Source organism: Sciurus vulgaris, assembly GCF_902686455.1.
Source record: "Sciurus vulgaris genome assembly, chromosome: 5".
Lineage (NCBI taxonomy): Eukaryota > Metazoa > Chordata > Mammalia > Rodentia > Sciuridae > Sciurus > Sciurus vulgaris.
In genome coordinates this window covers 177,448,138-177,474,456 of record NC_136465.1, presented here as the reverse complement: position 1 = coordinate 177,474,456, position 26,319 = coordinate 177,448,138, and the positions used below count along the sequence as shown (strand labels likewise).

Genomic DNA, 26,319 nt, shown 5'->3' with positions numbered 1-26,319 from the left:
ATTAAACCTTTCTCTCTCACCCTGCACAAAAATCAACTCAAAGTGAATCAAAGACTCAGGTACTAGAACAGAAACCCTGTGCTTTTAGAAGAAAAAGTAGGTTCAAATCTTCATCATATCTGCTTAGGACCTGACTTCCTTAACAGGATTCCTAATGCGCAAGAAGTGAAATTAAAAAATCCATAAATGGGATGGATTCAAACTAAAAAGTTTCTTCTCAGCACAGGAAACAATCAATAACACGAAGAGAGAACCTATAGAATGGGAGAAAATCTTTACCACGTGCATCTCAGAGAGAGCACTACTCTTCAGGATATAAAAAGAACTCAAAAAACTTCAATACCAAAAAAATAGCCCAGTCAATAAATGGGCTAAGGAACTGAACAGACACTTCACAGAAGAAGAAATACAATCGATCAGCAAACATATGAAAAAATGTTCATCATCTCTTGCAATTAGAGAAATGCAAATCAAAACTACACTAAGATTTCATCTCACTCCAGTTAGAATGGCAACTATCAAGAATACAAGCAACAACAAATGCTGGCGAGGATGTGGGGGAAAGGTATATTCATATATTGTTGGTGGGACTGCAGATTGGTGCAACCTCTTTGGAAAGCAGTATGAACTTGGAATGGAACCACCATTTGACCCAGTTATTGCACTCCTGGGCTTATACCCAAAGGACTTAAAATCAGTATACTACAGTGACGCAGCCACATCAATGTTTACAGCAGCTCAATTCTTAATAGCTAAACTATGGAACCAACCTAGATGTCCTTCAACAGATGGATAAAGAAAATGTGGTAAATATACACAATGCAATATTATTCAGTCTTCAAGAAGAATGAAATTATGGCATTTACAGGTTAATGGATGAACTAGAGAATATCATGCTAAATGAAATAAGCCAATCCCAACAAATCAAAGGCCGAATGTTTTTTCTGATAAGTGGATGCTAATTCATAATGGCGGGTGGAGAGGGGGTTGGTGGGTAGGGAAGAATGAAGGAACTTTGGATTACGCAGAGGAGACTGAGGGGAGGGGTGAGGCGGTAGGGATGGGAGGGACAGTAGAATAAGACATTATTACCATATATATATATATATATATATATACATTTATGAAAAAATTAAAAAAAAAAAAAAGGTTTAAAAAAAAAAAGTCATTAAGACATAGTAGTCCCAGTCTCTCACGACATCCACCACCTCTGCCATATTGTTAGGTAGGAGTGGATGAGCACGCCTGGTGCACCCTCCAGGGGAGAGACTCACAGGAGGGGAGCTCGGGAAGCAGGTCACTGGGGTGCTCCACAGACTGCCATCTACTTCCAGTTTCACATGCATCTTCCCTGTGACTTATTTTGCTCGGGGCTCACTGAAGTTCTCGACAGTGGCTGGATGTCGCTCCTGAGTTCTGGAAAACTCTGCTGGTCCCTTCAGAACTGCTCCTGTCCTGCTGTGACCTGTGCAGCAGACCTTGGAAGCAGTCCAGCTGCTAGGCTTGACCTGCAGCCGCACTCCCGCTGCTGGGTTTGCTGGGGCTGCCCAGGACTCATCACACCAAGTCCTTCCACAGCAGCCATTTAGTGTCTCCAGACCCAGCTGCAGCAGGCCTGGCTGCTTTTGAGGACTCCCTCCTGGGCCTGTAGCTGGTTGTCCTCTCCCTGGGTGTTTCTCTCACTATGTGTCCAAATTCCCTCTTTCTAAAAGGACAACAGTTGCCCTGGATTAGAGTCGCCACAATGATAAAGGCCCACCTCATTTAGCTCAACGACTTCTTTAAAAACCCTACTGGTAAATAAACAGCGCACTCGGTTTTATTCTGAGGTCCTGGGAGTGAGGACTTCATCGTGAATTTGGGTGGTGACACAATTCAGCCCAGGACACCTGCCACAACGCCCTTTGCTTGGAAACCCACTAATCTGGAACTGCTCAAAAGAATATCTGGGGGGAGGGGGAGAATATCTGTCTATAAAACAGGTGAAAATCATGTTTTGTTTTTTTTCCCCCCAAAGGCAGCCAAAATTGTAAACATGTTTGTTTATACTGCTGCATGTTACCTGCGAGAGCTAGTCTGTCTATGCGAAGATAAAACACACACTCGCCCTAGCCCTGAGGCGAACGCCTGCTGCTCACGCTCGGGAGCACCGGTGGTTCAGAGCTCTGCCCTTGTGTAGCTGAGGTTAGGCATGGTCACCAGACATGGTGGCTGGGGCAGAGAGGGAGAGAGAACGACGATCCCTGGAAGTGTGCTTCTCCCCACATGGCCTGCTCCTAATCAATCCCGGGCTTGTTGGAAGAAGTGAGGAAGAGCTGTCTGCCACACCGTGCTTGTGGGTTTCCCTGCTGTGGCCTTCGTGGGACGTTCGGATGTCATTACTAGAATGAAAATACCCTCCCTCTCCTCCTGGACTCGACAGCAGTATTAGACTTCTGTCCCTCACATCCCTTGTCCCACCTTCTGTCTTCTCCACGGCCTGCTCCCTTAGCAAGTCACTCTGGACACTGAGCCACTAGTCTCCCACGTACTCTTTCTTTTGTGGCTGAACCCATCTACTGATGTCTTACTTTGGGGTATGTTTTTGTTTTTGTTTTTTCCAGCTCAGAAATTTGCACTGGATTCTGTCACAACGTGACCCTTCTGCTGACATTTTCAATCTTGTCTTTGGCTTGTGCTTAATGTCTGCCTGGTAACTTCAAGATCTGAAGCCCCCTGGTGCTGGTTTCAATTGGGTGTGATGTGACTTTTCTACCATGTCATCTTGTCAACTCATAACCTATTTAAAAAAATAATCCCTCTCTTCCATTTTGTATTTGCCCTTTACATTTTTTAGTGTTTTTTTTTTTAAGTTTTACATGGACACAACACCTTTATTTTATTTTTATGTGGTGCTGAGGATGATACCCAATGCCTCACACATGCCAGGCAAGTGCACTGCTACTGAGCTACAGCCCCAGCCCAACTCATATCATTTTTGGTGGAGACCTGACTACACATATGAAAAATTAATTTAAGACCCAAGGATTTGTCATCTTCTCCCACAGGACTTATTATGTTGCCAGATACCTGGGATTGTCGTCTGCCTGATCCTGAGGCCGGCAGTACCAGATGGCACAGCATACCAGGGCCACCTCACAACTTCTGGGACTGGATGATCAGAAACGCAGTGCAGTGTCTAGAAGCAGCTGGTTCTGGCACACAGTTACTCTTCTGATGCAGCCCTTTGGGGGTTCCAAGTAAAGGAACGGGGGCTTCTGAATGCTGAGACAGCACCACTTGCTTCCCTCCAGAGGAAAAGCAGCCTGTACCAGGTCCAGAGGTTCCAGTCTGGCCCCATAAAGCCCATCATACCTTGCTAGCTCTCCATGCCTTCAAATAGCAGTTTTTAAATATCTTGGCCTGTTTTTAGTTGTCTTTGGTGAGGTGTGGTCAGAATTACTAATCAATCATCACTGACAATCGCCACTGGATTTGGAAGGGCCCCTTCTTTTCTAATATAAACACTTCTCTGAGAAAAACCTCTAGCCACATCTTCCTTCCTTGACCTCGTTAGTATGCAACTTAAAACGCAGGTAAGCTTTGTGCACAGAGATACTCACTGCAGTGTGTCCAATGGTAAGGGATAGAACATGAGAGAAGGGCATAGGTGAGCTTCCTCTGAGGAGGAAGCCCCTGCGTGTTTTGTGCAGGCTGGCTGGAGGTGCAGCCCACAGGCCTCTTCCCCACACTCTCCCTGCCTCCCTGGCCGAGCACATTCACTGACACAGCTTCACACCATGTGCGTGTGAAGCAGTAGCTCTAAACCATTTCCTGTGCTGACCTGTCCTTTGGGCTTGGCTTGTATGTGCAGTCAAAATCATCTCCACCTGGCTGTCAAAGAAGCACCCCAAACTTGATTTGCCCCAAATGGGATTGTAGGTTCTCCCTGCCGCAGCCAATTCAAGCCCGAGAACTGTTCTTTGCACCAAAGTTCCACCTCAGCAAAGATGAAATCTTCTGCCCAGTTCACCAAAATCTCAGGAGCTGGTCTTGCCCACCTCCCTCGCCTTCACCTCCAATGAGCCTGGAGCAATTTCTGCGATTCGCCTCCAACATGCAGCAGGTTCACTGCCACCACGCGGTCCCAGCACCATTGTAGTGGCCCCTAAGTTATCCTCAGCTACACTAGTCCCCGCATCACAGCACGCTTGTTACGTTCAAGTTAACCCGTGGCCTTGCAGACCTGTGCGTCTGAGCGCCTGCGTCTCACACCGCACTGCCCTCTGGCCCGGTTCTTGCTGCTCCCTGGCATGCCCGCTGGCCTCTGCTCAGGCGAGCCTGTGGCAGGAAAGACTGCCACGTTGCCAGCTTCGTCTGCCCCTGCCTGCGCAGCAGGCGATGCTCTTGTGTCCATCCGTGTTGAGGCCTCTCGGTCAGCCTCGTCAGAGTGAGAGCTCCTAAGGGCAGGGACTCTGTCTGGTCCTCTGCTGCATCCCCAGGGTCTGGCACACTGCCTGGGGAGAAACTCGGGCTTGGAGTGGTTAAGTGACCTGCTTTCGGCCCCTGGGCTGGCACGGAGGTTTGAGTGCAGACCCTGCGCTCCCTCCACACACACTCTGCCAAGGCGGCACCCCAGGCACTTCTGCTGCGTTTACATTTCATGCTTCTGGGAAAAGCAGCCATTTCCCCCCACTCTTTTCCTTCCAATTAACTGCACAATCCGTCATCAAGCATTTACTACTGTGTGACCTTGGAGCTGATTTCTCTGTGACTCGACTTCTTCCTCCATCTAATGGTGTCAACACTAGAACTAAGCACTTTACATATGGTCATTTTTTTACCCTATACGGCTAAGGTCAGGTGGTCCCATCAGCCTCATCTTCAGTGATGAAGAATCCACAGGCAGAGAGCTCATGGAATCCACCCAGGGCTGTGCAAGGGACAGAGCACGAACCCCCGCTTCAGAATTCACATGTGGCCCATGCTTTACAAAATGGTGATAAGCCCGTATCCATATTCTAACACAAAACCTGAGTTCTTCCTTACATGATGCAAAATACGCATGACTTACAACTCTGTGAGCAAACAAAGGATATATACATATTATGCTGTTTAAACAAAAAGAAATGTTTCTAAAGTAAGGTTTTAAGTGAAAATAAAACAATTATCAAAAACCCTCCAAAGTGGCTGGGCACAATGGTGCACGCCTGTCCTCCCAGCAACCCAGGTGGGCGGCGACTTCTGGGCTTCGGCAACACAGCAAGACCCCGTCTCAAAATAAAACTGAAAGGGCCGGATCTAGCTCGGTGGTAGAGCACCCCTGGGTTCAGTCCCCAGTACCAAGAGATGGAAACTTTCAAAGTCATTTCTACAGACAGAAATGTCTGGTTGCTATGAGGAAAGCTGGTGAGGAGTTAACACCAGCCACAACCACCAAGCTTGCAGAAAGCATGTCGTTTGAAAGTTCATGTATATTGTAGATAGTACATATGGTTCATATCACAAAATGCTGCATAAAACTTGATTTTAAAATCCAAGTAAATACACAAAAATGTGTAAGGAAGAGGAAAATGCCTATTGGGTCATAGGGGGAAACTGAATTCTGAAGGGAAGGTTTGGAATTGCTTTCTGTGCACAGGCTGGGGTGGCTGAGGTGGCCAGAACCCTGGACAGCACTGGGAGGCTCCCAGATGCCGGCCTGAACAGCAAGGCTCTCTCCTCCCCTGTGAGCACTGTTCCTCTGTGTGCATAGTCAGACACACAGGGCACTGGGGATGGATGGAACTTGAAAGTTTTCCTCTGCTAAAGCATAGTATTTAAAAATCTTTTCATTCAAGGACAGAAATGAAAGGATAGTAAAAAGTCATTTCAATAAAATAAAAGCCAGCCTGTTTTATCAGAGCAGCACATTAGTGACTTCAAAAATGGACAGACGTTAGACGCACACATAAAACACCCACTTTTGATTTAAAACTTGCTAACTGGCAGCCCAGCAACCACTTCAGTCATTCCTCTAGATCCCATTTTGCAAAAAATGGTCAGATCCTGAAGTCATGGAACAAAAAATATGCACCTTGATCTGGGCTTCTCCATAACCCAACAACCATGAGATGTACTCACAAGGACAGATTCTAACAGTATAGTGAAAACGGAGTTTGAAGTCTTGTTCGGTGTTACAAAATGACCATTCTGCTTCACTGCCCAGCAGAGGCCTTTCTAAAGTGGAGCTGCCAAGGCTTTGTTGGTTTGCTCTTGAAAACAATATGGTCACAAAACTTGCTGTGACCATTCTGCTGCTTTACAAATTTCTGGGGCTGGCCTGCTTTCTTCGCTTCTAAGTGGCTGATTGAGGTGGGCTAATCCTCTAGCGTGAACAGGCAAGGCTCTCAGAGCCCTGGGCCCGCCGTGGGGTGGAGGGGTGGGCTGCTGTGCTCCACAGTTCACTCCCCACGGGGATCAAAGAGCCCCGGGCCTCAGCCTGCTGTCACTGTGAAAGCCCCACATTTCCTATTTAGAAAACACAGCCTCACAAGGCTCCTTTCATCTGCTTGTGTTTGTCATTGTGAGCGTGTTTGTGTGCCTCCACTGGTGTGCACACGCCATTGAGAGGAGAAAGGAGAGTCTAGGCTGCTTGCTGAAAGGAGAAAGGGGCTCCCGCTGCTTTGCTCCCTGGCCAGCTTCCATGCAGAGAACTGGATTTTAACTCTTTGTGCCCCACAAGAGAATGACTTCTTTGTGTTTTTCAAAAGTGGCAATGGCTTCTTTGCAGATAAAACGTCACCACTGATAGAGGAAAAAGCCTTTCATAGTTTGCCCCAACTGCAGACACTGAGGTCCCTACAGAGCTGCAGAGCATGTGAACCAGCACGTGGGAAAACCGTCACTGTGCCATCCGTAGCTCCAGCTGCTGCTGTGAAGCAATCTACGTTTGGCACAAAGAAACCTGGAATGACTTTGTTTTGGAGCGACAATGTTTCTGTAAAGCTTTTGGTTGGGTCTTTGTTGTTCTTATTTTGGGAGTTTCAACATGCGCTGTGCAAACCCTCTGGGTTTAGCTTAGTATCATGGCTGTTCAAGAAGGTCGAATGCTCAGTACTACAGCCAGCCCTCTGGGAGTGTGGGAGGTGACCCTACGAGGGACAATACGTGGGCGAAGGAGCTTGTGCTCACTTATTCCAGTTCTACCTCTGACATGTGTATGGCGAGACAGACAGATAGATGTCATGTAAACTCTTGCTCCTCTTAACAAATGTGCAATCTACATGAAGCTGCGCCTAAAACCAAGTGGCACCTTTGCAAGACTGAAGGAGAGACGGCCCTGTCCTGCCAGCACTGCGCACTGGGCGGGTTGCACTAGCCTTCCTCCAGCATGTGGGCATAAGGGAGAGGTGAGCCTGACCCCAGGACGCTCTGGCACGAGAGGAGTTAAGCACCCTCACGTCCTCTGCCGACATTCCAAGGGACAAGCTCGGTGACAGCACAGTAGCTGAAACCAAGAGAGAGGGCTCTTGAATTAATTAACTGGAAATGAGTCCTGTCAGTGTTTGGAGAGGCAGAAGGGGTGAAAAGAGTCTGCTAGAATCAATCACGGTGAGAAAGTACTCTGCCTGCCTGCCAGGGCGAGGAAGCCCAGGGAGAGGAGGAGGACAGCAGTGAAGCCGCCTGCCAGCCGAGGGTGACGGAATCCAAGCAACGGCCAGGCTCTGCCAAGGAAGGGCTGTGCCCTCGAGATTTATTATCGCACAACGTGATACTTAAACGCACACTCTACCGGGGACAGGGAGGCCAGGCAGCTACGCTTGATGCAAAGGAACGGGGAAGTCGAGGAGTTTCATGGCGGCTGATGCCACTGAGCTCTGCTACTGACAAGACCAGAGTTCCCGGGTTCACACTTACACATCTTCGAACACTTGCAATTTCACATACTGTGGAGGTGAAAATCCATGAAACAGATTCTGAAAATCCAGATGTTTGGATGAAGAGTTCATTCACTGAGGAAAAAGAAACACAATCAAAGATATAAAAGTCTATTTACAAGAATCAATAAAGGAAAAGCAGGCAGGGTCTGGACAACGATCACGATTCACCCTGAGAAACATGCAGCGATGCATTCAGAATCACACAAGGGGCTTGCTGTTCTTAACTGCAGAGGACATTAGCCATCCTTTAAAGAAAGCCTCATCTCTGCCAGAAACTTTCTTTAGAGATGTATAAATTTCTTTTTTTTTCAGAGTTTATATATTTTTTTTAAGATATACTTTAGTTATCAAGCTTGGTTATTAATTTGTTTCATTTGTCAGTAATGCATTAAAGGACTTTACTAAATATTATTCAATGTAATTTACCATAGTATATTCTCCTATTGGTAGACTTCAAACTATGGTTTTTATCTACTGTAAATAAAATGTTACTAAATGTTATCTTTGTGACCTATATTTTCATTTCTCTTCAGTAAAATGTCAGAGTGGAATTGATGGAACTCAGATTTGATGTCAACGTTTAATTTCACAAACAAAAATAAAAAATGTCCTCTTGTTTTCCAAAATGTTGGTACCATTTTATTCTCAGAAATACCACAGGGGATTTCCAGTTGCTCCACAATCTTGCCAACATGAGGTGTTGTTAACCTTTTGTATTTTGGTCAGTCTATTAGATGTGTAAGAGTATGTCACTAAGATTTTAATTTGAATTTCTCTGATGACTGGTTTCTTTATTCTTTTTTTTTTATTGTAAACAAATGGGATACATGTTTCTCCGTTTGTACATGGAGTCAAGGCGTACCATTTGTGTAATCTCATAAATTTACATAGGGTAATGACTTTTGATTCACTCTGTTATTTTTTTCCTTCCCCCCACCCCTCCCACCCCTCTTTTCCTTCCATACAGTCCTTCCTTTCTCCATTCTTGCCCCCCTCTCTAACCCTAACCCTAACGTTAAACCCTCCCACCTCCCCATTATATGTCTCATCCGCTTATCAGTGAGATCATTCGTCCTTTAGTTTTTTGAGATTGGCTTATAAAGATGTATAAATTTCAATCTACTTTTTACATTTCTCCTCCAGAACAAATTTGAAATTTTAAACTTTAAAGAAAATACAACATAAAGACTGAACCAAAGGCATCTGCGGCTCTGTCCGGGGCTCTCTGGCTCCGTGTTAGAGGCCGCACTTCCCTGCCTCCCTCTTCATCAAGGACCTCGTGATGCCAAGGTCCTGGGGCACAGGAATAGCCTCTGTGACTATGCAGAGGGCAGCTCACACTCGGACACTTACCGGTGGGGGGTTGTCACGAGTGGTCTTCAGAATCAGCTTCTCCCCCCTTTTCTCAACTTCAAAGCCCATCTTCTTCAGCAGGGACGCATCCGCCAGCCCCTGCTCCTCCATCTTCGCGATCAAATCTTGGTTCTGGCTGTTGTCCTCCGTGAGGTTTCGGATGGCGTACACCACCCACTGCGTCAGGACTGGAGTCGAGTGAAGGAACCTGGTGACATCTTGCTGTGTGTAACTGCACACGCGAGACGGGGGAGAGTGGAGAAGCACAAGTACCCTTCCGCCACGGGCACTGACGACTCTTCGGGAGCACGTGGACAGGACATACCATTAGGACACGTGAATAGGACACGTGGCCAGGACACACCATTAGGACACGTGAATAGGACATGTGGCCAGGACACACGTCTCAAGCGGGGAAGATGAAGACAGAACAGGTGTGTGTGCAGAGTGCCCAGTAAGTGTGACTTCCAGGTGGCACCTGGAGGTGCCCCTCAGGGAGGGATGAGTGAGCGCAAGGCTCAGGGCCTGGGCGGGGGGTCTCAGACACTGGAACACACGGGCCTCAGGCAGGCACCCTGTTGGTAGGTACACTGAGCCGCTGGGTAAAGAAGTCAGAGCCCACAGGCCTGGCCACAGACGCCTGGTGAGAACCAGGCAGGAGACTGTCCTGTTTTAAGTCAGCCCAGTGACCAGCAGGAGCTGGTTTGGAGGAGTGACTTCCCTGTTTTGGAGACTGGAAGCCCTCAGGGATTTGCCTGGTTTAGTTTAATACTCCTGCTCTCAAAGCAGGCAGCCCTCACTGCTAGTCTGTGACACGCAAAACGTCCTGCTTGGTGTCCTGCACACTGACTGAGGACCTCTGGGAAGTGTGGATGAAAGCACCATGTGGCTTGCCAGGGAATCTGGCTGAGCTGCCAGGAGCCACACGGCCCTCAGGAGAGCCCTTGACAGCTACCGCACAGCTGTCTAACGGATCAGATGCGAACCTCTAGGGACCTGTCTTCAGTGGTTGGCAGCAGGGACACATAATGACTGCCAACGGGCTTGCCCCAGTGGGCTATACCCTGGTCCAAAGGGAATGATAAAAAATCACGGTTTTTCCAAAGAAAGAGGCCTTCCTGCTGATCAGAGGGGGCACTGGGAAAACGAGTCCTTCTCAGTGGGTCACTAGGCATGTCCACTGAGGCTCCTCTAAAGACGGGCACATCTGTGCTTCCAAAAGGTATGGACCCCTACAGCTGAGGAGCTGGGCCTCCCAGCCCGGACAGAGGAGAAACAGGGCCTCAGCAGCATAAAGCTGGCAGCTCTTTCTATAGCATTTAAGGGAAAAACAAATCGAACTCTTTTCTCTCTGGTTCAATAATTTCATAGAAAATAGTAAAACCTGAACTCATCCTCTGCAGTCAAACCAGTGAAATGTCAAAAGCAGAGGCAGTTGTAGGTTCTGTATATCTGTTTTAAAAGGTTGATTCAGTCTAGTCCCTGTGATCCAACCCAAGTTGGTCTGCAACCCTGAAGAGCCCTGTCTGCCACCAGGTCTGTTCCCTGGATCACAAAGCTTTCCCTGGCTGCCTCTCCTGGCTCCTCCAAACAGGCTGAGCTCATGCATCTGAAGGCCTTGGGGTCTGGACACAGAGCCTGCTGCAAAGAAGAGGCCCAACCAATGATTGCTGAGTGCATGACCTGATGGCCACTGAAGGTTCATCACTGAAACCACTTGTGGGCACAAATGACTGACCTTCTCCAGATGGGACAGGATAGGGGCTGCTGGTGCCCAGCAGATGCTGATCCCATACTTAGTCACCACTCTGGTAGGATAGGAAATGTTCTCAACTGGCCATTTGTCCGTTATCCTTCATAATAAAGCCCAGGTCATTTACAAGGCTGTTTTTTTTTTTTTTTTCCTGGAGACAGAATCTATATAAACATTTAAATGCATATGTCTTAAATTTGAATTTTCTCCTTTTTTCTACAATCACCAAATCTCAACTTCATGCTAGTATAGAAAATAAAAATAAAGCTCCAAGGTGTCAGATACTTGCAACATGTGAATGAACTTCTGAGCAAATCATCTGCTGTAACTACCTGCCCACTCAGGACAACACCATGACTACACACACTGGTTTCCGCTTCCTGTAGAAAAAGGGGTGTATTTAGGTAAGAAAATGCGTAAGACCAAAGGGTTTGGTTTCATGTGTGTAACTCAAACTGTAAATGACAAACAAAACACTTTCTTCTTTCTGAAACTTCCTGGTTCTTCACAAATTGAAAGTAGGCAAGGGAATCTCCCTGGATGCCCCAAGAGCTATGGACACTGGCTGGCTGGCTGGGTAGTGGAGGAACGTCACCAACCCACCTCACTGCGGGGCAGGCAAGCCCCCGCCCCACAGCAAGCACCCACCGCGTCACCATGCAGGGCTCGCCTGCTTCCCCTGCCTGCAAGCTGGGCTGAGAGCCCCTCCTCCTGGAAGCTTCCCTCGGCGTCCCAGCACTCTGCGACACCAGCTGGGTTAGCAGCTCCTCCCTCCCGAAGCCGGGGCTCTGGAGGACTGAGCCCCGAGGAAAAGCCAATGCCACCGAGGCAAGGAAGCCGCCTGCATCAACACAAGGCCAAGACGACCAACCCCAGAATTCCCCTGTGGAGGCACTCTGCGAAACACCTGTTAGCATGGTATCTGTCCTCAATCCATCCCTAAAATGTTGGGCAATTTCTGCAGAAGACATGGATATGATGCCTACTGTCTACATAAGGGAAAAGGGGAACAGAAGAACGTGACGAGGGCCGCAGGTCGCAGCTGGGTCTTCAGGGCACCCAGACCTCACAGAAGCAGTGCTGAGGCCAGGAGAAAGGCGCCCTCCCAGACTCTTCCAACACAAGGAGTGAGGGGCACGAGACGCCCGGAACAGCAACTCAGGACCTCGATTCCAGAGCTGAGGAACCGCAGCAGGCCGGCTCTGGCCACCGCAGGCCACAACACCCTCTTCCAGTTGCCAGTGCTGCCCACCTTCTTTCCTAAGGAGGACTTCACTTGGTCAGAGTCCTGGGTGGCACCTACTCTCCCAGGCAGCAGGTAAAAACCGTGGCTCCCCAGTGAGCATGGCCAGCTGGGGGCCTTCCACCTGCAGAGCACGCAGCCCAAGGGTCCTGTGGAACACTCGGGCACTACTGTTCTGGGCTTCAGACCTAATAAGCACAAAATCAATGTTTGTGTTGTTCCTTTCAGAAAATTAAAAAGGTTTGTATAAGGTCTTATTTCTTTTTAATGTAAATCCATTCTTAAACGGATACATAAAAACAGAAATCACATGGAACTATAGGAACCACGTGAGGTTTTTTGATTTTTTTTTTTTTTTTGGTACGTGTAGATGGACAGAATGCCTTTATTTATTTTTACGTGGTGCTGAGGATCGAACCCAGTGCCTCAGACGTGCTGGGCAAGTGCTCTCCCACTGAGCTACAGCCCCAGCCCCACATGAGGTTTTGAGACACGAACATCGTGTAATGTTTAAACCTACCTCCTCAAAATCTTGTCTTTCTCCATGGTGAAAGTGTTCAGCTGCCTCTCCGCCAGCTCTTTAAGACATGCCACACACCACGGTGACCTGCAGTCGCCCTATTGGCCACTGCACACAGACTTCTTGCTCTAGCTAACTACCATTTCGTACCCATTGATCAAAAAATAAAAATAAAATTTAAAAACTCTTTTGTAAAATTTGAGTTGAAAAGAAAGTAAAACAGCCCTGGGGTGCGAGACTGTGTGACTGCCTACTCGTGTGTCCGAAAGGAGGGAGCCTGGGCAGCCAGCAGACCCAGACTGCCTTAAGTGCCACGAGGAGATTAAAGAAAGTCCCAGTTAATATTCACACGGCCCTCTTGTTCCCTCTCTAAAGAGACAGAGAGCAAGAAAAAAGTGAGGGGAAAATCAAACATCTTCTGAAGTCACTGATCCCACCAACACTTAAAGTGTGCCATTGTGTGCCTGGCTCTGGAGAGGGCTTTGAGCGTCTCCATAGCTACTACAAATAGAGGGCCTGAGCCTGTCTGTCCCACAACTGCCTGGAGAGCTGCACCCAGCTCTGGAGGGAAGGCTCGCTGGGCTGCATGCTGAGGGCACCTGGGTCATAGGGACCACGGTGGCAAGGAGCACCGTGAAGCTGCTGACTGGGAGTGCAGGGAGGAGCCGAGGACACCTGCACTGAGGTGGTGGCTCTGAGACCCCTGCGCGTGTGCCTTGCACCTGTTAGGTGATGGGGCATTAAGTGGGCAGAGAAACGCAGGGTGAGAAATGACCCCTACGAGGAGAGGGTCATGACCAGCATGGAGCCGACTAGCAGATTTACATGCCAGACTCAATTTTAAAGTAGTTAGGGTGAGTTAACAGGCTGAAGCTCCCAATGTCTGAGGAGAAGCCTTCATCTAACCACAGGCAACTTATGGCTGCTAGGAAAGCTAACGCTCCTTGAAGTCTTGGAGTTATCAGAGCAGAGCACAGGCCCAGGACTCTCCAGGACGCGCTGAGGAACGGGCTGCATGCTGGCTGCAAACTGAAATTAGTTCTCTGTATTTCAGTTAGTTTCTCATATTTTTGTGAGTGGAAAAATCAAAAGAACAATACTAATGAAAGTTGTTTTGAGATTCAAATGTTAGGTTCACAAATAGAGCTAGAGGGCCAAGGAACACTCATCTGCATAAGATCTGCCTAAGGGCAGAGTAGCCTTGGAGACAGAGGGATCACAGGGCAAAGGCACCTAGGACATGGCCTGCCACAGGGCCTAGACCCCAAAGCATTTGTTGAATGAATAAATAAATGCACCATTGAGAGTACTAGGGTTGAAAAAACTTACATTATTTGACTGAAAACAATTTAAATATGTTAAAAAATTTAAACTGACTTTTCAGGATATATATGTACTTTATATAATGCCTATAATAAATATATATTTTATATATATTTATTTTTGCTTTTAATACATGTTTTAAAACCATTTCTAGACAACAAACCCAGGAAGGCAAGGGATCTCTGTGGTGTCTAACGTCCCAGGGCCCACCACGGGGCAGGAGCAGGTGTGAGGGCCCTTGCAGAGCTGGTCTGCGGGAACCCCTCGGGGGCCCACCTCTTTCGGCCTTTACCACCCAGCCACTTACGAAAGGTCTTTAGAGGCAGGGTGAATGATAGACACCTCTGACTCATGCCAACAGCCATCTCTTCAGAACAGCAAAATCGCGGGCATGTTTTTGAGGATGCAGTAGTTCAGTTTTAAAATGGTTCTGAAGGTGCCTTACGGTAGCAACACCAAGTATACCCATTTCCACCATCTGCGGGGCGCCAGCAGAGCAAGGCAGGGCGCCCACCTGCGAAGGCCCCACCCGCGGGCAAGCCCAGGCCACTCAGGCTCCTCCTGAGGTGCTGCTGCTGGGGAAGGGGGGCTGTCAGCAGGTGGGGATCAGACAGGACAGAGGCACTGTCCCCCAGGTCGGGCCCTTGCAGCCCGGGGTTTCTGTGCTTACTCAGGAGAGGCTGGACGTCCCCTTCCTCCTCGACCACAGCTTTTGTTCTCAACTCTCACGTCACAGGGTTCAGCGACACGACACTCTCTTCCCATTCGGAGAATTAAAGAGAAAGCTTCCCAGTGTATATCCCCAGGGCTCTGAGCAGGACGCCAGAAGGCGTGTCCCACAACCACTTAAACCACCTCTGGCTCCCGCTTCTGTCTGGGCTTTGCATTTTGGCCCGAGGGAACATATGCTTCAGGGTCTCTGTGCGGTGCCCTGTGCACTGTCCATGGTTTGTAGGCTGTCCTGACCCAAAGTGTGACAAACCAAGGCTGCGCCTGCCAACTCACTTTGTGGAGTTACCTGCTCACTGCCAGAGCGGAAACTGGTAAAAACTACCAGTAGAGGAGGCAGGGAAGCAGACGATGCTAGATTGTAGACCACAGGTCACGACATACAGGAGAGAGACGAGTACGTGTGCTTAACACGTGACGAAGAAGGACGTGGGTTTCATCGTACCGAGGGAAGCAGTCAGCCCAGGAGCGCCGCTGCTCCGAGGGGAGAGCGAGCCTCTGCGAAGCGGGGTGAAGACCCAGCGGAGCGCTGCGGGCTTCCCAGACCACAGCACCGCCACACGGGAGGACTGCTTTCTGTGCACCACCCAGGTGGCAGGCCAGGCCCACTGTGCTCAGTGGGCACAACCCGACGCTCCCCAAAGGGACTCTGCCAGGAGACTAGACACTTGCCGTGTGTGCGTGCTAGGCCAGCACTCCAGCCCTGAGGGGCCGCCCTGCCCTAGACGCCCCCACCTCGGGGGCCTCTTCCCTGAAGTCCAAACGTCTCTCCACTTCCTGGGCAGCAGCACTGGGGCAGGGGGAAGAACCACGCCACCTCCATCCTCTGCCCACTCTGCCCTATCAATACAGGTGCACAGGGGGGCCCAGCACCCAGGATGAGAGCAAGGCCAGGGCCACACAGCTGGCCATGAAGTCACAGGAAGATGACATTCCCCACTCCGGCCAGACAGTCATCACTCGCACTTCCCCCTCCGATGCTGCTGCGGCCGGGCGAGGGCCACACTGGCAGGTATCTCGCATTTGCAGGGTTTGGTGGAGAGGACACTATGGCACTGAAACTAATTTTGGGTATGACATGTCTGGAATCATTTTACCAGCCACTTCAAAGCAGGCGTGGGTGAAGCAGCCTCAGCCTGGCACCAGGATTGCAGTACAGGTTTCAGGGTCAGAAAAGCCAACACCACTTCTAACTCAACCCACACCAAAGGGCTGTGAGGCCACAAATGGTTCCATTTGTATTTGGGGCAGCACTCCAATGTCACTTCTGTGCCTGGCATGTGTGACTCACGGCCGGTGAGACAGCTCTGGAGCTCACCTGGGAGCACCCCTCCCTCCTGTGCACTCCCTGCTGCTGGGAACCCCATCTTATCTGCCGCTGCAGCTGTTGGCACTCACGGGAGCCCCTGGGGCCTGAATGGGTCTGATGGTACAGGGTGGCTCCCTCAGCTCCTCTACCATATATGGGCTGTGAGATGCCATTTAATAAATGCACGTGGCTTCTGTTTGCTTGGGAGACATTGTGGGAGACAGCTAGCTTCCAGAGAGAACAAGCATGCCCAGTGTCTCCAGTCAGATCCAGATCCCTCTCAGCAGGGCAGGGCTGAGAGAGGAACTTAACGAGCCAGAGGACAGGGCAGAAACCTGGGAAACACAGGCCCTGCCCACCTGATAAAGACGGTGTTTGCAAAAAGCCTGGAACTCTGAAAACAAGGAGCCACCAGACAACACAGGTTCAACTGAACCACTGTTCAGGGCGCAGGGCCCTCTGGGTGCAAGCAAAGCTTCACAGAGTACCCCCTATGTGTGCTGAGACTGAAAGGGATTCTCGGCTCATCCCTTGAAAACCCAACAGGAAACCCAGTACCAGGACCAACTGTGGCAGCGATCCTCCCCAGGATGCCATGTCATTAGCCGTCCTACGTGCCCACGGAAGGCACTCAGCCCTCACAAGACCCTGAGTACCCTCATTCTGCAGAGGAGAGCTTCTCCAGGGCCAGCCAACAGGCAGGGTGCAGTCAGGCCTGGGCACAGGCAGTCTGCCCCAGCACCACCCTCCTTGCTGTCCAGCCACACGGCCCATGAGGCCACGTGAGCCCCCTGGAGGGGCACAGCAGTCCTTCCTCCTGTCACTGAGGGTGAACTCTGAAGACCTGCCTGCAAATCAAGGAAAGGAATGGCAGGATGTGTGAGGCCTCCCTTCCTCTCCAAAGAACTCCCAGGAAACACGCTGCAGACAGCACTGAGTGCTACCTCTGCAAATACCTTTGCAACTAGCTAATAAAACCACAGCTCAAACTGAAATGAAAAATTGAAGTAGAAAAACCAAGTGATCCCAGCTAAATTATAGAAGATTAGAGTTGGTCTAGCACTAATGACATTTTGAAATTAATGAAGTATAGCCAAGGGTCAAAAACGGTGCAGAGCTACTGAGGATTAAATGAAGAACACCAACAATGTGGAGCTTCTGGCAGATTTCAGAACAGACAAGACGTGGCAGGCAGCGACGAGCCAGCTTTTGTCCTGCACAGCCAGGTGCCTGGCACTTCCTGTCCTTGGGGATGTTACTAGTTCCTGGGCTGGTCTGCTGCATGGGTCACCACGGCCAAGCTGCCTCACCTCTGTTCTGGCGCCCACCAGTGGCCCCAGGAAGTCACAGTCCCGAGAAGGGTGGCCACGGTATGCACAGGTAGAGGTGTGCAGAGGTGTGCAGAAGTGTGCCTGTCCCCCTGCCCCGTGAGCTAGGCAGACAGAAAGCAGCGTGGCAGCTTTCTTTCAGGCCATCTGCTTCCACTTCTGTTAGGAAGGGAAGACTCGAGAGTATGCAGTCTGACTTCCTTTCACACGGAGACTTCGGAGTCTAGATTATCCTCTCCAGGGGAAGAATCCATTTTAAAGTCAGGGCAACCTGCAGCAGAAACATATAATAGGCAAATAAATCCAAATTTAATTGGAAATAAAAGCCAATTAACACTTTACACTATTTCAAAGTCATGCTGGTTGTGGTGATGACGTTCTAAAAGCCTTCCTTGATCTGTCTTTCTTTTAAATTTTCTAAAATACAGCACAGTTTGCTTTTGACAGAAAATTTATCCAGCTTGAACATACTTTTCCTCTCCTCTGAACAATAATGCCTCTTGGTCTTTACACTTGGTCTGCGCAAGGCTCAGGGTGAAGCGCTTACCTTGCGCATGTCTCGCCCTGGCTCCACCGCAGCACCGAACACAGACACACACACTGTTCATGGTACATGCGGATGTCTCTCAAGAATGTAACCACGACCCAGTCACTCATTTAACAAATACAAAGGCTTCCTGCTCAAGCGTGAAGCCCAGCCAACATGACCCTCAAGGTACCGCCCTCGAGGAATTCACACTTCAGGGCAGAAGCAGAGGGTACACCAACAAGCACACCAGGGGGACAGGCTGAAGAGCGCCTGCAGGACCATGCAGGGTGGGAGCGGTCAGGAAGGTCTCTGGGGAACTGCGTCCAGAGGAGCAGCAGCCATGGAGCAGGTGAGGAGGGAGGTGTGGGCAGAGGAGACTGAGGAGGAAGCCTGGGGGTGGAGGTGAGAGGAGGCAGAGGGGGCCTGCCAGGTCTTCCGGGGACCATCTGGACACTGACACCAGCATGACCCTGACAGAGTGGGTATGTGAGAGGCCAGGGTGGAGCAGGGAGCCGAGCAACAGCAGCAGCAGGAAGGCTGTGCGGCAGGGCCCACTGCTCCACCCGGACCCCACCATTCCCAAGCTGCTCCATGCTGGCCATCTGTGCAACCTTACACAGGCAGCTTCTCTGCTTGGAAGCATGGCCAGGTCACACGTCAGAATGATGTGAGGAGACGTGTCCCATGCGGTGGGCTGGACTTGAATCACAAGCTCTGGGCGGGCTTCTGAGCACCAGGAGCCTGCACTGGTCCAGGACTTCACGCCTCGCCTGGGTGTCCTCATTCATAAAAGGAGAGGGAGACAAAATAGTCATGGGCTACAGTGACTGACAGCCTCAGAAACAGAGCAAGTTCTTGGACTGTGGGGACAGCAGAGCTGAAGTCCAAATGATACCACTATTCCTGCTGCCAACCACCTAGTGGCCTTGGCAACTACAGAACTGAGGGTAAAATCACTACTCCACACGATGGTCAGCAAGGTTGATAAATGCAATCACAATGCCTGGCAGGACAATGAATACCAGCAGCTACCGTTAAATAAACGAAACTGGTGGGTTCTGTTTATCCACCCCTGAAGAGGTTATCGGAAATCTGCTTATGCACAGACCCTGACAAGGTTCTGAGACACAAGGTTCTGAGGTGCAGCTGCTGCTACCTCTCTTCCAAATTCATACTGTGCTAAAGTACACACTGAATGCGCCATCGTGACCGTTTCCAAGTACACAGCAAGGATGCCAATCATCCACGTGCTATGTATGCGCATGTTTTGCATCTGGCAAAGTGGAGCTCTCTGCCCACCAAGCAGCAAGTCCCCTCTCCCTGTACCCCGACTCCACCCAGCACCAGCCTTCGCTGGGCCTCCCTGATCTGACTGACTCATTCCATGAGCAAGTACTGGGGGTGCAGGTCCCGATGCATGGCGGCCTGCAGCGGGGCTCCCTTCCTCCTCAAGGCTGGCAACACCCTCCTGGATGGGTGGCCTCCATCCCCTCGTGCCACTGGACTGCCGCCACCTTCTAGCTCTTCTGAATAATGGTGCTATGAATACAGGCATGGCTTTCTATTCTCTGGGGCAGGTACCTTGAGGCAGACCTGCTGGATCGTATGGCAATTCTATTTTTTACTTTCCGAGGAATTGTCACCCTGTTTTCCACAGTAGCTGGACATTCACTGCCATTAGCAGTTCAAAGGCGTTCCATTTTTTCTACATCCTTACCAAAAAAATCTTTTTTTCAGTAACTGCCATGCTAATAGCTATGAGGCGGTTTCTAATTGTAGTTTTGATGTTTATTTCCGAATGATTAGTGAGGCTGAGCATCCACCACTTTGTGGGCTTAGTGGTCAACTGTGTATCATCTTTAAGGAAGTGTCTATTCAAGTTCTTTGCCTATTTTGGAATCACATTTTCTGTTGCTGCTATTAAGTTTTAGCAATTCTTCTATATTCTGGATGTTACTCCCTTATCTGACACATGATTTGCAAACATGTTCTCCTACTCCTTGCCTATGTACTCTGATGGTAGTGTCTTTGGATGCAGAAAGCTTTAAATTTCCATACAGTCCAATTATCTTTTTGTTACCTGTGTCTCTGGTGTCAAAACCACGAAATCATTGCCAAATCGAATGCTATGAAGTTTTGGCCCTGTTCTCTTCTGAGCTGTATGTTAGGTCTTACATTTAGGTCTTTGACCTACTTTGAACTAATTTTTGTATATGAGGTCAGATAAGGATTCAATTCTTTTGTATATGGTATTCAGTTTCCCCACCATGATCTGCTGAAAAGATTGTTTTCCCAAAGCAATGGGTCTTAGAACCCTTGTTCAAGTCATTTGCCCATACATGAAATTATTTCTGGGCTCTCTATTCTACTCCATGGGTCTGTCTTTAAGCTGCTACTGTGTTAAGTACTATAGCTTTGTGCTATGCTGTAAAACTGGGAAATATGTATTCCAGCTTTGTTCTTCTTATATATTCTTTGGCTGATGTCCCTTGGATTTCGAATGAATTTCAGGATGAGCTTTTTCTATTTCTGTAAAAACATCACTAGGATATTGACATTGTAGTGAATCTGGATTCCTTTTGGAGGTATTGATACCTTGACAATCTTAAGATTTCCAACCCATGAACGCGGATGTGCCTCCATTTATTTATGTCCAGATTCAGTTCTTTTGAGTTTATTTTTAAATGTATCTTTTCTCATATATATATATATGTATGTATGTATGTATATATTTAGTTATTTAGTTGTGGAGGGACACAACACTTTGTTCATTTTTGTGTGGTGCTGAGGATCAAACCCAGTGCCTCACATGTGCTAGGCAAGCGCGTACCACTGAGCCCCAGCCCAGCTCTAGTACTGGCGTTTTCATTGTGCAAGTCTTTCACCTCCCTGGCTTAAACTAATTCCTAAGTCTTTCATTACTTTTGAAGCTATTATAATTTCCTTTTCAGATTGCTCATCAGTACAGAGAGACACCCTGAATTTTGTATTGACTTTGCCGACTTCATTTGTGAGTTCTAACAGTATTCATAAATCCTATACAGAAGATCATATAATCTGTGAACAGAAACAAGTATGTTTCTTCCTTTTCCTTGTCTAAGAGCTTTGGCTAGAGCTTCGAGTACTGTGCTGAACAGAAATGGAGAGTGGGCCTCCTTGTCTTATTCCAGTCTCCTGCCACCGAGTTTGAGGCTTGCTCTGGGATTTCCCACCCATTTTTCTTATGCTGAGGTTGCTATACTGTATTCCTAGTTTGTTCATGGGTTTCTTTTTTTTAATCATGAAAGGGTACTGAATTCTGTTAAATGCTTTTTTCTGCATCAATAGAAATAATCATGTAAAATTTCCCCTTTATTCTGTTAACATGGTATATTATGGGTTTTATTATGCTAAACCATGCTTGCCCTCACAAGAATGAACCTGTTGGTCACGATGGACAATCATGCTGTTGAATGCAGTTTGCTAAGGATCTCTATTGATATTTGTAAGGGATACTGGCCTTCAGTTTATGTTTAGTGTACTATCATTAGGTTTCCTTCTTATTGGGGTACAGTTGACCTTATAGAATGAGTTAGAAAGTTTTCTCTCCTCTTCAGTGTTATTAGAAAAGTTTGAGAAGGACGGGTATTAATTCTTTAAATGTTGGGTAGAACTCACCAGTGAGGTTTCTCCTCACTGGTAAGACTTTTTTAAATTTTTTTTATTTTATTCATTTATTTATGTGTGGTACTGAGAATTGAACCCAGTGCCTCACGCGTGCTAGGCAAGCATTCTGCCCGAGCTGCAGCCCAGCCCCGACTGACAGTCTTTTGACTACTGACTCAATGTCCTCACTGGACGTGAGGAGATTCTCACCTCTCTGCACTTGGGTCTGGGTAGGACTCCACTCCAGAAGCCTGACCATCTCATTCAGGAGTTCCAATTTGTTGTGCTCACAGTTCTCTCAATATCACTTTTATTTCTGTAGAATCAGTAGTAATGCTCCCATTTCATTTCTGATTTTAGTAATTTGAGTCTTCTTTTTTTCTTAGTCCATGTCACTAAAAGCTGATCAATTCTGTTGAGCTTTTAAAAGAACAAACTGGTTTCATGATTTTTCTCTACTGTTTTTCTTTCTTTGGATTTAAATTTTTAGATTAAGTTTATATCTTAACCTGTTTTATCTCTGTCCTAATCTTTATCTTCCCTCTGTTATCTCTGGGTTTAGTTTATTCTTTTCCTAGTTCCTAAGTCGTAAAGTTAGGCTATTGATTTTGAGATAGTTGCTGTTTTTTTAATGTAAATGTTTACAGCCATCAATTTCTCCCTTAGTTCTGCTTTTGCTGTGTTCTCTAAGCAGTCTGTATTTTCTAAATTCCCTGTGATTTTTTTCTGACCTATTTACTCAAAGTATATTATTTAATCTCCACAAACTTGAGAGTCTTGCAGTTTCATTCTGTTACTGATTTCTAACTTCACCCCATGTGTCTGAGGAGACAATGGCATGTGGCCAGACATATGATCCAGGCTGGAAAACGCTCCAGGTACGCAGAGGAGCAGCGCAGTCCTCTGCTCCCTGCATGCCTCTGTCTAGCTGTCCTATTCATTATCGAAAGTGGGGCCCCCGGAGTCTCCAGCCATGACTTTTAACGCCCTGTGTTCTTCCTTCAATGCTGCTGTGGTCTCGCACATTGTGGAAAGCTGTTAGGTCTGTAACCGTTAGTGCCTGTTCCAGTTCATTCTGGATGGAACCTGACGTGCACAGCACACCCTCCTGTGCCTTGTCACCTTCCTCCTGCCCCCCAGTGGTGCGCCTCACCCCTCCGCTCTCCGTAGTTACCGCCTGCTGCACTGCCACCATCTCTTTCCACCCATTTGGTCTGGGGATCCAGACAGAGTCTCCTGTGAAAGGCATGTAGCTGAGTGAGGCAAGTTTTATTTTTTTTTAATTTTTTAAAAGTTATAGACGGACACAATGCCTTTGTTTTATTTACTCATTTTTTGTGGTGCTGAGGATCTAACCCCGCGCCTCACACATGCGAGGCAGGCGCTCTTACCACTGAGCTGCGAGTCCATCCCTGAGGCATCTTTTTACTTATTGTGTTCACCTCTGTCTTCTGATTGTCCCAGGTTCATTTTAAAGTAATTACTGATAAGAAAGAACTGATGCATGTTCCCTGGCTACTTCTTTTCTATGCAACCTTCAGCTTTTTGACTCTTGCTTCCTGTATTACTAACTTCTATTGTACCTAGTTCATTTTGTATAGTGCCATGTTTGAGTACAGCCTTTTTATTTGAGGTTACCATGGGGATCACATTAAACATTCTATGGCCATAACATTCTAATTTGAATTTATACCAGTTTAACTTCAATGACACACAATGACTGCTGCTTTACAGCTCTGTCCCCAACCCTTTTGGTTTATTTCCCCTTCAGCTACTAATGTCACAAAATTATATTCTGATACATTGTGTGCTCCCAATATGTGCTAATATATTTAGTATTTCCTAATATACTAATAATTCTTTGAACTACATCAGTCCCTTAAATCTTGTGGAAAGCAAAGTGCGTAATTATAACCCACCGCTACCCAAGACGAGCTTTCGAACTCCCCACCTGCTTGCCTTTGTGGAGGTCTTTCTTCCCGTCCACAGCCCCAAGTCCTGGCTGGTAAGCTCCCACTTCACCCTGTAGCAATCTGCTGAGCACTTCCTGCGGGGCAGGGCCACAGACTCCCTCAGTTTTTGTTCGGCTTAGTTTCTCTCTCACACTTGAAGACATCTGGAGAGTTCCAGCTCTTTTAGCGCTCTGAGCACATCCGTCCTCTCACAGTCTTCTGGCCTTCCAAGTTCCTTCCTGATGAGCCACTCCTCTCTCTGGGCTCTTCAGATTCTCTGTCTTTTAACAGTTCGATCCCAGGTCTTCTCAGTACTCTTTGAGCTCATCTCCCATGGGGTTCACCGAGTTTTAGACACGCGCGTTCGGGGAAGTTCCCGGCCCCTGTTCCTGCGCCCTGCTCTGTTGGATGGGGTTGCACAGCCCCTCCCGCTGGCTCACTTTCCTTCAGTCTCTCCTGCGTCTCTTCCTTGACCTGGTGACTTCCACAGTCCGGTCTTCAAGTTCTCTGGTCCTTCTGCTTGCTGCAAGCCACCTTTGAGCCCCTCCAGGGGACGTGACCCAGCACTGCCCTCCAGCTCTGAGTGCCACTGTCTCCATGGGCTTCCAGTTCTTGCTGGCATTTCATTTTTTAATTTTGTTGTAGACGTGGTGCTGATGATGGAACCCCGATCTTACTTGCACCAGGCAGGCACTCCGCCCTGCGCCTCGCCCCAGCCCCGGCATTTTCTTCTGTTCAGTGTTTTCCCTTTCTCTGTGTGTCCCTTAGTTCTGTGAATACCTTTTAGACACTTATTTTAAAGTTTCAGTCCAGCAGTTCTGTCTTTTGGTTTATGTTTTTCCTTTGAATATACTGTCTTTGACTTTCTTTGTACATTTTGATTTTTTCTTGGTGTTGAAAACTGAACATTTGGAGCTAATACTATGGGAACTGTGGAAACCACATTCTCTCCTCCCCAGTGTTCGTTGTGCTTACTGGGCTTTTTGATGCAACAGCTTTAGGCTGTCTCACTGGTGAAGATCAGCTCCAGGTGTCAATGTAAGAGTCTGCTGTTCTTTTGCCTTTTCCTAGAGATCCGTGGTCACTCTCTAATTTCCCTGCACATGTAGTTGTTTTTGAATGTCCTACTCTTTAATGTCTGGGTCTCAAAAGGGGAAAAAGAAAAATTAAATAAGAGGAGGCACTGTTCCTTTAAGCCTCTCGAAGTCACTTCAGCCAGAGGGAGCAGGAGATTCAAGGGTCACAGCCTCTGCCTCTGTACTGAGCCTCCATGGCCCAGAGACTGAACTCAGGCTTCAGAGCACAGACCCCAGGTGTGCAAGTGCCTTCCTGCTTCCCCATCTGGCTCCCATGAGCCTCTGCAAGACTCCAGGAGCACACACACACAGTTGCATGCCACAGAGCTGGGGGTAAGGAGCTCCTGAAACTGACCAAAGCACCCACATATAACCATCCAAGCCTCTCCTGGCAGCTGCAAGTCTTCAGTCAAGGCCATAGCTCCACTGATCTGGCTGAGCGACTAAGATGAGTGGAGGACCTGCGGGGCTCTGCTTTTCCTCCTGGGTGCTGTTCATGTCATCTTTTCCTTTAGAATTATTTGCAAACTGTACCTATATATTAACTTCACTTATCTATACCCACATTTCAAAATAAGCACAAATAATCCTTTTAAAATTCAGGAGATGACCGAACTGGGACTTGGAAGCACAACAGGCGTTTGCCAAAGCAGCTCACAGATTCTCAAGTAGACAGCACCTGGCAAGAGCTCCTGACACCAACACTCTATGCCCCAGAAGGGCGGTACCTTCCCAGCCCAGGGACCTGCCTTACCATACAGTTCCTTTTCTGCATCAGAAACGCAGCAGGATGAAGCTGGGGACTTTCACAGTTACTGATTTTCTCAAAACCCATCAGGACTTCATGGTGCTTCCTAATTACACGCAGAAGACACCTCCACAGGAGCTGCACAGGTTCCTGCCGGGCTCCAGGAGAGAAACGGCTGAGCACCTTTGATTCATATTGACTTTAATTTCTCCCCTAAACTGGGGGACATTTTGATTTTCTACAGGCTTTTCTAATCTTTAACCAGAAAGTGCAGTTCTTGATCAGAAACTGACAGGCACTGTTCCAGGACGGCTGGGGGAGTACGAGATCAGGCCAATTTCCAGAACTGAAGGCAGCACTCTTTTGCGGAAGCACGGGTGACGTATGTACTCTGGGAACTCACCTGAGCGCAGGGCTGGGGCCCTTTCCCCACAGGTGTCCACCTCCCAGCCTGCCTCCTGGCAGCTGCCAGCACACGAGACTCTTGAAGCACGGGCCTGCTTCCAGCTGTGCTGTCACTGTGATGCACACATCTGTCTGCACCCATGCCGTCATCCCGCCTGCTCCCAAATCCTGCCACTACTGCTGCTGGGCCACAGGCTGACTTCTCAGAAGCCACACTGGCGATGCCTGCTGCCGTGGGGCCAAGAGTCTTCTGGTATTCAGACCTGGGAGTGGCCAGAGTTGAAAAGGAGAGCACATCGGAAGGTAGCTTCACTTTTACATTTCAACCACCATCCAGTGAAGGGATGAGCCAAGGATCAGCAAGCCCCAGGCCAGGAGAGGCATGCCTGGCCCACCAGCCACACGCTGCACCTCGGCCCTCTCGCGAGGTCGTTGACTGCAGGCAGAGAGGCGGAGCTCTGGCTTCCCTTTGACTCCCTTGGGCTGCTTGTCAGAGGAGGTTCAC

General features: G+C 48.4%; 1 protein-coding gene and 1 long non-coding RNA gene across 2 annotated transcripts in view; one reads left to right on the top strand and one right to left on the bottom strand.

Annotated features, from left to right (window-relative positions):
• Nucleotides 1-2,603: 2,603 nt before the first annotated feature.
• On the top strand, nt 2,604-5,494 carry LOC306662669. The gene is made up of 2 exons (XR_013764187.1): nt 2,604-5,209; nt 5,243-5,494. It is a non-coding gene; the product is annotated as an uncharacterized lncRNA (long non-coding RNA).
• A 705-nt stretch (nt 5,495-6,199) lies between these two features.
• ATXN10 (ataxin 10) overlaps nt 6,200-26,319 on the bottom strand; it is a 140,824-nt gene continuing 120,704 nt past the window's right edge. Inside the window, exons 11-12 of the mRNA XM_079142587.1 lie at nt 9,255-9,442; nt 6,200-7,973 (exon numbers count right to left, since the gene is read on the bottom strand). Coding sequence (XP_078998713.1) covers nt 7,971-7,973; nt 9,255-9,442 — 191 coding nt within the window. The 3' untranslated portion in view covers nt 6,200-7,970. The remainder of the gene's footprint in view (nt 7,974-9,254; nt 9,443-26,319) is intronic.